At 48.1% G+C, this 12,664-nt stretch overlaps 1 protein-coding gene across 3 annotated transcripts in view; it reads left to right on the top strand.

The window, feature by feature from the left end:
• MICU2 (mitochondrial calcium uptake 2) overlaps positions 36–12,664 on the top strand; it is a 79,243-nt gene continuing 66,614 nt past the window's right edge. Inside the window, exon 1 of one of the 3 annotated variants that reach the window (XM_021065453.1) lies at positions 36–268. In XM_021065453.1, the coding sequence (XP_020921112.1) occupies positions 65–268 (204 nt within the window). In that variant the 5' untranslated portion in view covers positions 36–64. The remainder of the gene's footprint in view (positions 269–12,664) is intronic. The other 2 variants (XR_002336602.1, XM_021065452.1) reach the window with 2 other exon arrangements.

The following is a 12,664-nucleotide window of genomic DNA, read 5'->3' as shown; positions in this document are numbered from 1 at the left end:
CGCGGCCGCGCGAGTGCTCAGGCCTCCGTGGGACGCGGCGCCGTGCCGCCGCGCTTCCGCAAAAATGGCGGCGGCGGGTGGTGCGCGACTGGCGGCCTGGAGCGGAAGGCTGCGGCGCGGGCTGGCAGCCGGCTGGCGGGCCTGGCCCGGCCCGGGGCCCGTAGCGGCCGCGGCGGCCGGCGTGGCCCTGGCGGGAGCAGGAGCGACGTGGTACCACGGCCGCGTGAACGTGGCGGCGCCCCGGGGCGGCCTCACCGTCGTAGCCCAGGTATGGGACGGGCCCCGTCCGGCAGCGCCGCCGGGGCGGGTGAGGGGGTTAAGGAGCGGCGTCTGCAGCCCGTCCCGGCGCACCGCGGACCCCACTGGCGACGCGGCCCGTCGGTGACGGGGGCGTGTCCGCGCCCCGGCCCCTCCCCCGGGGCCGCCGACCGGTCCTCCGGGCCCCGGCCCGCGACTGCGGCCGACCGCGCGCTCTCTGCGCAGCGTGCTCAGGCTGCCCTGGTAGGGCCCTTTTTACGAGTGCAAGTGCCAGCCCTAAAACTGACCGGTTGGCGAGTGCCGGGTTTCATGGTCCCCCGTGAGCAGCTGCACTTAGTTACACGTAAGTGACGTGTCATAAACGTGATGCTCAGGCGGACTCTGAGTCCCAAGCAAAGCATTTCTTCTCAGACTTTCATGTGTGAAGGTAAAGGTCATATTCCCTGGTTCGGTATAACATTGCCACGTAAAACATTGGAAAATTTGCAAAAGCAACTTCTTTGAAAATCTCTAATGGACATTTCATTAAGTTGGTGTGGAATTTTTAAAAGTTAAAAGCAGTAGTCTTTTTCTTCGTTGGATTTCCATTATGCTCTTCTAAATGCCTCGAATTCTGAGAAACCCAGCAATACAAAAAGAAGAAAGCAGGCCTTGTGAATTAAAGTGAGTACTGACCGATAGTATTTTTTACTTGTATTAAATTAAGACGCCACCTGGTTAGTACCTGCAGTAACTCTCTCCCATCAACATACCATTTCTCATCACAGGTGGGAGCATCTAATAGTGTCTCATATCATTTTTTTTAACCTTGCTGGGTCTGGCAGTTCAATTTATTCTTCATTTTAGGTTTCTCTAACCTTATTTCATCCTGTCTGGTTAATCTTCCCGAGAGTATCACTTTAGCTGTATGATGCACGCTGCTTCGGAAATCATTAGTGCCTCCTTCTCCCCGATAAGCCACATTTGAAAACGTTGTCGTTCTGAAGCCACTCTGACTTACCACTCCTCAGACACACCTTCTCACCAACCTGCTTCGCTTTCCCCCTTAGTGTGGATTCCGGGTTCCGTTCACCCGTCTCGTGGTTTCGTGGCCCACTGCTAGCCTGTTTGTGTTTAAAATTCCTGACAGGACACTAAAGACTTGACACCAATGTAGTATTTTGAGTTCTCCCTGGCTCCCCTCCCTCCCCACATCACAGCCTTGGGTACTTTCCTCGCGGCCGAAGCAGCACAGGAACCATTTTATTATCAACGTGTTCACGAGGTCTGATGACCCAGCATTTGCTGCTGTTTAATGAGAGCCGAGGTTTTCATCCTTTGGCCACCACCGTGGACTTGAGGGTGGCCTCCCCTTCCTTCAGCTGCAGCGGCCGAAGCCAGCAGGAATTGAGGGGCCTGCTTTCGGGAAAACTCCATCCCCTCACTGATTGTTTCCCAGAGGGGCCTGGGAGCCCTTGGGTGCCCCAGCTGCGCAGCACCGCTTCGGAGTCACGTGCGGGTAGTTGGGGACTGCTGAGGTAGATGTGCTCCTGATGGAATTGTACTTTACGTGTTTGAGTTACTGTGTCGCTGGGTCCTTAAACTTCGCGACGTAGCCTGGGAGTAACTGTGATGATGTCCTTTATTTCCAGTCATGACACGAGACGATTTTTCCAGTAAAAATAGTGGATTTCTATCAATGGAATCGTACACTTTTCAGGTTCCCATTGTGACCAACGCTTGCTGGGTCAGTCAGGAATCAAGGCTGGAATTCAGGGTCCTGAAACAGCAAATACATTGGGTTTTCCCTTCTTTCTCTCCCTTCTTCCCACAGTCATCAGAGTGCTGCCCCTGTGTCAGGCAGTGTGCAAGGAGTGGGGGTTCACCACACGATTCAGGTGCTCACATGTTAATGGGAGGGCACTTGTAATCCAGGGCGGTCACTACTGGGCTGGGCGCTGGGGGAGGGGGCACCTGCAAGAGCCCCTACAGTCTGGGCTTTCTGAGGCAGCGACAGGTGGATGAATGGAGTTTCTTGGGCAAAGAAAATGGAAAGAATGTTGCAGGCAAAGGGAACAGGATCCAGAGGTGTGAAGGGATGCCTTTGATTCAGTAGAACATGAGCAGGAGAAGAAGCGTTCAAAACTGGGGGCAGGGTGGGGGCCACCAGGGAGTCACATCATGAAGTGCCCCTTAAGCCGTATGACAGAAGTTTTTATCTGGAGGGCAGCAGGGAGCTGCTGTAGGGGTTCTTAACCTTCGCCGTCCGCCAAGAATATAGGCATAGCATTCATGGAGCTATAAACTTGAGTAGAAAAAGGTTACGTTTTTGTTCCCATTGACCTGCACCTGCACATCTTCCATTGTGAATGTAGGCACCTGGCTGCAAAAGTGTTAACAGGAAGTGGCATCAGTAGACTTCTCATGCTCCCGTTCTGTTACAGCTGTTACAGATGATCTCACAGTATCGCCTCTTTGAAACCCTGCTTGTTATTCCACCGTGTCATGTTATTTAGTGCTTAAACCAGGAGTCAGACATACTCTGGTATTGCAGATTTACCCGCTGTGAGTTAGTTTTTGTAGAAACGTGAGCTAGGGGGCCAGTCCATTCTTCTGCACGTGGCCGTCCCGTTTCCCAACACCGTTTATTGAGGAGCCTGCCCTTTCCCCTTCGCACGTTCGTGGCTCCCTTGTTGAAGATGCGCTCACTGTAAGTGCATGAGTATCCGCTGGGCTCTTTTTCAGTTTCATTGGTCTATATATCTGTTTTTATGCCAGCACCATGCTTTTAGGTACCTGCTGCTTCTGGCTTTATTACTGGAGCTTTATAGTAGACTTGGAAATCAGAAAGTGTGGGGTCTCCAGGGTTGGCCTTCTTATTCAGGGTGGCTTTGCCTTTCAGGGACTTTTGTGGTTCCCTGAGGGATTTTAGGATTTTTTTTTTTTTCCTGTTTCCATAAAGAATGCGATTGGGATTTTGGTAAGGAGTGCCTCGAATCTGTAGGTCACTTAAGTCTGTTGCTTAAGGTGAGGAGGGTGAGGACAGACAGCTGAGCTTTGGGTGTGGCAGTAGGGGAGTTGGTGGCCTTGACAAAAAGCATGCCAGTGAAATAGTGGGCACAGACTGAGGTGGAATTATTGAGAAAGACTGTGAAGTCAGGGAGCAAGAAAGTGAAGAGAGATGCTTTTTTCTAGAGGTGTTGTTGTAAAGGCTCTTAAAAGAGACTGAGCAAGAGAAATGAGACTGAGGACAGACGTTGCTGTCTTAAGATTCGAGACAGTAGAGGGCGTCTGAACACCGGGAGAGGATGTAACCCGGGACGGAGGTCGGTACCGCCCCGTGGGGGCGGTTGAAGTCTTTGAGGCAGGAGGTCACCTGGAGTCAGATGCCAGGTAGAAAGAAAGGTGGGGCTGTGGGACCAACCAGGTTTCCCTCCTCCATCCTAACAGGAGTGGAAGCAGAGGGCATGGGTAACCCTAGCAGCTGGCCGTAGACGGGGGACCTGATGGTGAGCTGCCCTGGAAAACAGGAGGTAGAGCAGGGAAGCTGCGGTGCTGGGGAGGACGCCCGTGGAGGTGGGGGAGACGGGAAACGGGAGAGCTTAGAAACAGCAGTCACCGGAACTACGGGGCCCACGGCCCCAAACCTCTTACTAGCTTGCCTCTGCTGCGGTTTTCCAATGTAGCTGGATCATATTCTCCAATAAATTATTCTTAAGAAGCCTTAGTATTATGAGTTTAATATGAATAATATATTGCTTTTTTTTTTGCTTTTGCTTTTTGCTTTTTAGGGCCGCACCTGCGGCATGGAGGTTCCCAGGCTAGGGGTCTAATCGGAGGTGTAGCCGCTGGCCTTTGACGCTGGAGCCACAGCAATGCCAAATCTGAGCCGCGTCTGCGATCTACACCACAGCCCACAGCAACACTGGATCCTTAACCCACTGAGCAAGGCCAGGGGTAGATTCGATAACCGCTGAACCACGACGGGAACTCCTCAATTCATATTTTAAACTCATTTTATACTCCGTGAGTGCAGCCTGACCTAAATGGTCACAGATTTTGAGTAAATAAAGCGCGGCATGTGTATGTCGTGTTGAAGTGGCCTCGCAGAAGTCGGTTAACTTGAGAGATGCTTTGGCAGTGTCATTGGGTGTAGGACTTCTTTTCTGTTGGATATCAACGGCTACTGTAAAAACTCTAATAATGTGATGAATGAGATGGAGCTATTTTAATTCACTGTAAGAGCCCTAAACGATTGGAGGTCTCTGGTGGCTCAGCAGGTTAAAGGATTGGGCGTTGTCACTGCAGCAGCTTTGCAGCCGCCCCCCAGCCCCAAAAAAAGCCCTAAACAATTCATGAAAATTGAATTGTCATTGCTCTCTTTCATTGTAAGTTGTCTAGCTATATTTGTGGGTGTCGTTTTTGTGAAAATGGGGGTAAAGGACATTAATAAGACATTAGCAAGGGTAAAACTAGGATCCGTTGGCGTCTCCCTGGGTTGGAGTATAGTTGTGTGAGTGCATTGGGTTTAATGGTAGTACGTTTGAAATTGGTGTGCCAAGGGCAGTGAACTTTATAGCAACGCACAGAGGTTTAATAACCATGAAACACTGTAAGCCTAATGAAGACTAAAGTGTTCCTGCAACAGTAAAGCAAGAATGCAAAGCAGCTGTGTGCTTTATTGCCTCAGGTAAAAATGTCTCTGGAAACAGATAAGTGATGACAAAGCTTTGATGTTAATAAACCCAAATGGAAGTCAAAAATCAAAGTGTTAAATGGCCAGATTATGGAAAGAAAGATGAAAAAGTTATACCCTGTAATTAGGTGTAATTTGTGCTTTTGGCACAGCTATTTGTCCTGCATGAATGAGAGGCTGTCTGACTTTCTTCCTCCTGTGATAGGACAGTATTTATATTTTCCTACTGTAAGTCTGTGGAGGTGCTTTTCAGGGAGCGAGACCAAGAAAGGAAGAAAAACATCGTAATGTAAGAGCAGAGGCATTTTTTAATCTGTTCTTTTGCAATTATACTTATTTAGCTGAACCTGAGTAAATTGCTATTTACTCTTATTCAATAAAACATATGTTCTGGCGGATAATGTATTCCAGTTAATGCTTTTCTTACTGTGAGTTTCAGGGTTTTATGAATTACAGCAGTGCATACACATACCCGAAGCCACCAAAGTAGCAGTATATGAATTTAAAAATTACAGGTTAAAGAGTGGCAAATATTTGGTAAAGTAAACTGTAGCAAATATATTGTTGGTAATTTGCTCTCCAAAAAAGTTGTTAAATTTTTCAGATTATAAATAATTTCAATCTGGAAATACTACTTAAGGAATCCTATATTTAAGTGCAGGCTGGTCCATATAGAAAATTTCCATTGACATCTGCGAATGTTCCATGGGTGTGTGGTATGTAGAATAAAAGTTGTGATTACTGTTTATTAAGAAATACGGCCTTAGGGAATTCCCTGCTGGCCTAGCAGTTAAGCATCCATTGTCACTGCTGTGGTGTGGGTTCGATCCCTGGTCTAGGAACTTCCGTGTGCCATAGGAGCAGCCAAAAAAAAAAGGAAAGAAATAGAGCCTCATAAAACCTTAAGTTTATCCGTGTGTCTGTTGTGTGGTTGATGCATTCAGCACCAGCAACTCAGCAACTCTACAGCTTCACTGCTTCCTGTTACACGGCTTAGTCCCAGGCGTCTCCTTCCCAGACCTCATCGCTGCCCTGGCATGAGCCCTGGAAATACAAAGCCATTTTTAAAACTGATGTTTTTGCAAATTGTTCTGGGTATTCCCAAGCAAAATATGATTGACTTCATATATCTGCTTTTTGGGAGTATCAGTCGTTTTTCTCATTTGCTAGTATACACAATTAGAAGGTTATACCAAAGTGGGTTGGTTTCTGTGTTTTTGAATCTGTGCAGTGCCTAAATACCTAGAGATTAAATCACACTGTTAAGTGTTTTAAAGACAAAATCTTGTTCGGTTTAAATGTGCTCGAAATTGACCGATTAAGACCCAGCTCACATCAGAAGCAGATCCCTGCGGGCTTCCTGGGAGTTCTGGAGTGCTTGAAATTGCTCCAGGATCAAAGTCGCCAGGGCCAGGAGCTGGCTCCTGTTGTACACACAGCTCTGGATGCTGCGTTGCTTCAGTGGGCGCCCCAAGGCTGTGGCTGCAGAGGAGAAGCAGTGACCACCGAGCTGGACACTTCCAGTTACAGTCCCGCTTGCATTGCAGTGTGAGGTGAAAGGCTTGTCTCCTCCAGTGGGGACTTTACCGAGTAAGGTACTTTATTTAATGAGGAGCCGGGAAAGAATAAGCACAAGGAAACATTTCAATTTCACCAGGGGACTATTGCAATAGAAAGAGGCAATCAGTGTTGCACTGTGAGCCAGAGACACGCTTTTCTTTTTTAAAAACTTAATGCTAACCATATTTTATTTGTAATTGAAGCTTGACCTAATCTAATACTGCAAGTTTTTTTTTAAATTGGAGTTTGCATTTTATTATACAAAATAAAAAATATACAAACTATATTAGGCAGACATTAAATCCATCTTAAATTACACTCATGAAAAGATTGCTTTTTAAAACACTAAAGAAATGCTGTTTTATTATGGTTATTGAAATTTCTTGAAATATATTAGCAGGGAAGTTTAGGAACTTCCTAGGAAATAGCTGTTGGCTATTTCTTAATCCTTAAAGTTGCTTATGTTAGCTTTTTTTCTTATTAAAATTTGTGTGTATTATAGAAAATTGACGGAAAGGGGGAAAAAACATGCAAAAACCATCTTTCCCTCTACTGTGACTTGAAAAGACTAGTTAGTGTGAAAGTTGTAGGTGTTGGGTCTCGAGTGGGAAGGTTTTTATGAAAAGGTAAAGTTAATGGCCCTGAAGTGAAGAAGTAACTGTGGCGGGTGAGAGGTCAGTTCTCAAGGAGAGCTGCCCACGCCCCGTCTTCTTGCTCTCTCGTCTCCTCACCCGTATTTCTGATGAGTTGCTTCTCTGTTAAAAGCCATGGGTACTGACCGGGCTTAGTGTGGTCACTGCTTCCTTGTGTAGAGTAGCGCCTGGTTTGGGGAAGGCAACCTACGTGGCTTTAGCCCATGTCAGTGAAACAGTAAAGTGATAGAAAAATCAGAATTGTGCAGATAGACACAGAAGACATAAGGCCAAGCTTTTCTTCAAGTTTTTTAATACAACAATGAGGTCCTCTAGTACTTTGCTTTTCTGTGGCTACGTAGCAATCGTGTGTTCTTGAATGAATCTGCATTCACCTGGTGGAAAATATAAGGACTGGAAATCAAGAGTTTTCTCCTTTTATTCTTACACCAGCTGGAGAAAACTTTTTTCTTTTCAATTTTAAGAATCCTCTGCAACCACATGTTGAGAACGGATGGCGTCTCATGTTTTTCTTCGTTATTTAAAACTAATTCACTCTATTCTGTATTGTAACATGGGAAGTACTTAAAATAGGAGCTTTCTGGTGGTTTTACTAATCATTATTATATTTTACTGTACTGTCACTCACGTGTGCTGATTCATCTTTGTCATTTACTCTTGAGTAGGTTGTGACTCTGTCCGGGAATGTGGAAACAGTCATGTCCTCTCTCCCAAAAAGCTCACACACTGTTTTCACGCAGGATTTCCAGGAGTCGCGGACACCAGGAAGCGCGACTGTGCCGCGTGGCACCGAGAGCCTCTGCTCTGAATGTTTAGGTTGCCTGCCTTGTCCCTTCTGGATTCTTAGTATGTGGCCTTCTCTGTCTTATGAAATATTTCAGGTGTTATGTCTAAAATCGTTTTCAGGTTTGCTGTTTGGATCCCGTCACTGCATTGCTTTTAGGGTTGGGGTGCTGTTGTCCTCACATGAGACAGTTTGTGATACTCACTTTCCTTGGCGGTATCCACTCTTCCCTCCCGCTCTGACCGCAGCTTCTCTTTTCTAGCCCAGTACCTTGGCCCGGCCCTGTTGGACTAGCCCATCCAGTTTACCTCCTCATCCACGGGTCGGATGCCGCAGCCTCTCCCTCCCGGCAGCAAGCAAGCCCCGTGGTCCAAGAGCGCGGCTCCCACTTTCTTCTCTTTACGCTCTTATTGTCCCACTTACCTGAAGGTTTCCCCAAAACCTGTTTTATTTTCCGTTTGGCTAAAAGTTCTGTTTGCATGCAAGCAACACGTTGCTCTTTGGTTATTTCGTTGGGGTTTTTTTTAACCCCCAAAGTCCAATCTTTAGGCAGATTTTGTGTAAAATTAGGGTTTGGGGTCTGAGGGACTTGGTCCTCGAGATGCAAACTGCCTTCCGTATTGAGCCACAAGCTTTAAAAAGCCAACCTCAGAGTTCCCTGGCGGCTCAGCAGCTTAAGGATCCCGGGTTGTCACTGCTGTGGCGGGGGTCAGGCCCTGGCCCTGGCACTTCTGTGTGCCGTGGGTGTGGCCAAAACTAAAGGCCGTCTTCCCTGTGCGCTTCCTGTAAACCGAGGAGGCGTGTGCAGGGGCAGCCTTGCTGGGGGTCGGGATTGAGCCGCCTGAGTGGATCCCAGAGACGGGGGCCTGGGGGAGGCGGCGCAGAATGCCCTGTGAGTGAGTCACCGCCCTCCGGAGCCCCGAGCAGGAAGGCCCGAGCCGCTGCCGCCCGCACCTGTTCCCGAGACGGGGCGGGAGGGAGGCCACGCGCTGCTTTAGTCCAGCCCGTCTTTGCTGTGTACCGTGTGTCTTGTAGGGTGTCCCTGGCCCTCGTGGAGCCTTTGCCCACGACTCAGCCCTTTGACAGCGCTTCCCCTGGCTTACTTGAGGTTTTCAGTTTTGAGGAGACCTTTTAGCATGGGTGTGCGAGGTTCCTGAAATTAGTCATAGCTTCTATTGCAAAAGCTACCTTGTTATGTTCTGTTCTTCTCGGCTGCCCAAGATCACAATCCAGATACGTTTACTGATACCAGATCTGTTAGTAGTCTTCTATTTAAATTTAACTCTATAGGAGTTCCCGTCATGGCTCAGCAGTTAACGAATCTGACTAACATCCATGAGGATGCAGGTTCGCTCCCTGGCCTTTCTCGGTGGGCTCAGGATCGGGTGTTGCTGTGAGCTGTGCTGTAGGCCACAGACTAGGCTCGGATCCTGCTGCTGTGGCTCGGGCGTAGGCCTGCGGCTGCAGCTCCCATTTGACCCCTAGTCTGGGAACTTCCATGTGCTGCGGGTGCGGCCTTAAAAATAAATGAACAAACAAATAAATAAATTTAATTACAGAATAATTAAAAAATGCTAATCTGGTGCCTCTCTCTCCCCTCCCTCTTCTTAATTCCCTCTGCTCTGCGGTACATCCTTGCTGTTTATTTTAGATGTAGTGATATATATCTGCTAATCCCAAACTCCTAACTTATCCTTGCCCCTTTGGTAACCATAAGTTTGTTATCTTTGTCTGTGAGTCTGTTTTGTAAATAAGCCAATTTGTGTTATTCTTTAGAGCCACATATAAGTGATATAATACCGGTATTTGTCTTTCTCTGGCTTTCTTCAGTTAGTATGATAATCCCTCGGTCCATCCATTTTGCTGCAAATGGCAGTATTTCATTCTCTCTTATGGCCAAGTAATATTCCATTTTACACACACACACACACACACCTTTATCTATTCCTCTGTCGATGGACACATGGGTTGCTTCCATGTTTTTGCTGTTGTGAAGTGTGCTGCTGTGAACATTGGGGCCCGTGGACATACCATTTTGAAAAGAAAGAAGTCAAAAGTGTCATGGTTTGTCATCGAGGCGTTCCCAACCTTGGCACGGTGGGTTAAGAATCCGACTGGCAGCAGCTCAGGTTGCTGTAGAGGCATGGGTTCGATTCCTGGCCTGGCTCCGTGGGTTAAAGGATCCAGTGTGGCCGCAGGTGTGGCCATAATACAAAAAATATATACATAACATTGGAAACAACTCAAGAGATTGGGATTTATCGTTGTGGGACTTTGAGGCTGCTTCTTCTGCACTTCTGCTCAGCAAAAAGGAGCTGTCTTTCCCGTGTCACTTTATCTCCGTACAGTTGTAGCAGGGTAGCATTTACCTTCTGGGCCTGGCGCTTTTAGCTAAAGCACTGCCGCGGTTTCTCAGGGGAAGCTTTATTTGGTGGTGCAACAGTGATACGATGAAGCTTCAGGAAGATACTGAGCCTTGAAGTTAGGGCTCTAGTCTTTTTTTTTAATCATCTGGAACCTAATTTAAACTTTTTGTTTAGAGCAAAAACAAAACTTACCCAGTTATGATGTGCATGCTGGAAGGTAGTCATGGAAATAGGGGCAGCGAGCTTTCTTTTCAGGGGGTCCCACAGGGAGGGGCAGGTACCAGGAGAGTGCTCCTCTCTTTCTTTCTTTTTTTTTTTTTGTCTTTTTGTGTTTTTGCTATTTCTTGGGCCACTCCCGCGGCATATGGAGGTTCCCAGGCTAGGGGTCGAATCAGAGCTGCAGCCACCAGCCTACGCCAGAGCCACAGCAACACAGGATCCGAGCCGCATCTGCAACCTACACCACAGCTCACGGCAACGCCAGATCCTTAACCCACTGAGCAAGGGCAGGGACCGAACCCGCAACCTCATGGTTCCTAGTCGGATTCATTAACCACTGCGCCACGATCAGGAACTCCCTTTTTTTTTAAATTTTTTTTTTTTTTTTATTTTAGGGCCGCACCTGAGGCATATAGAGGTTCCCAGGCTAGAGGTTGAATCAGAGCTGCAGCTGCCAGCCTACATCACAGCCACAGCAGCGCAGGATCTGAGCGGCATCTGTGACCTACACCACAGTTCATGGCAACCTTACCCAGATCCTTAACCCACTGAGCGAAGCAGGGCTCGAACCTGAAATCTCATGGTTCCTAGTCGGATTCGTCTCCACTGAGCCACGCCGGGAGCTCCCAGGTGCCTCTCTCTTTGCTCGTCAGCGTCCCTGACTGGCCACTCCTCTGCAGACGCCTTACAGTGATGCTCTGGTGCTGCTACGTGTCGTTCCGCTTGACCACACTCCTTTAGGGAAACCACGCTCGCTTTCTTCTGTCGCTAGCCCCAGACAGTGTTCATGAGTCACAGAGACTAGGTCCCCGAGCTCCCAGGTCTCCTAGGAATGCCTTTGTCTCCCTCGGTAATGCTCCGTCATTCTGTAGAGTTTAGCTTGAAGCACAGCTTACACCGTGACTACTTCTAATTTAGTCTAGTAGTATTTTGTTTCACGCACAGTAAAATATCCCTGATTGAGAGTGAAATGGAAAAGTCTGCCTAGTGAGTGAAAATGTCCAGTTGTAAAGTTTTCTTCAAGAAGAAAAGATATTCTTTAATTACACCATAGAAAGTCCACAGACAACAAAACAACTCCTTTTCATCCAGATTATTCCAAATTCCAAAATAAAGACCCCAGAGGAATAAGTTTTTACTGCATTTTGCCTAATGCAATGTATATATGTTGGACATATTGAAAGCATTGTTGGAAAGCCTGTTCTTTTCCCACTTTCTTCCTGAGAAATGTGGAGAGCAAAGAGTGTTCCACAAAGAAGGAAACTCTTTCCCGTCTGTCAGTTCATGGATAAAAGTAGAGACGGAATGGCGAAGCACCTGTTGCTTTAAAGGCAGTAAACCGGGGAAATGGCTCAGCAGAAGTCATCAGCTTTCAGGGACCTCTTTAACCCAGTCCACCTCACTCATTGCGCTTAAGTCCTTTGTCACATTTTTTACTGCATTGCAAGTAAGCCTCGAGAACCATGGAGCATTTACACTTAACCAGAACCAGGTGGATGGTTCTCGCATGCTGCGTGCAGCCCCCGATCCCGCATTTATTCTGCGCCTCCTTCCCATCGGTCTGGCTTTAGATGCAGGTTTGAGACGCAAGGTCCCTGTGGTACCCAGAGGAGCTCGTCCCCGCTCCCGGGGCTGGGGCTCGAGCTCAGCCCCCAGCAGGCCCTCCGCAGCCCTTTGATCTCCAGGCGGCCCTCTTCTGCCTGCGGGGCTGCTTCCCCACCAGGCTGCTGGTTTGTGCGTCAGGGGTGTGCTGGCCAACGGAGTTGACGTCTCTCTGAGGTCTCATTCAGGTAAAGGCTAAGATGGGTGCCTCTCAGTCCATTCCTACTGGGGGAGTTCTTTGAGCTGCAATAAGTGAGTTAGGGTAAAGGGGGGAAAACGCTCTCCAGCCTTTCTGGCTAAAGCTTGACTACGTCGCCCCTTACGCTGCTTCCATTTCCTCGCGTGATATTACAAGGGTGGGGTGTGTGTTTTAAGAATAACCTTAGAGGAGATCCTGCTGCGGCACCGTGGGTTAGGAATCCAGCTGTCGCAGCTGGGGTCACTGGGGAGGCGCGGGTTCGAGTCCCAGCCCAGTGCAGTGGGTTAAAGGATCGGCATTGCTGCAGCTAGGCCATAGGTCAGAGCTTCCGCTCACATTCAGTCCCTG

Source organism: Sus scrofa, chromosome 11 (genome assembly GCF_000003025.6).
Source record: "Sus scrofa isolate TJ Tabasco breed Duroc chromosome 11, Sscrofa11.1, whole genome shotgun sequence".
Lineage (NCBI taxonomy): Eukaryota > Metazoa > Chordata > Mammalia > Artiodactyla > Suidae > Sus > Sus scrofa.
Note: the sequence above shows the minus strand (reverse complement) of the source record. Positions and strands in the feature narration are given on the sequence as shown.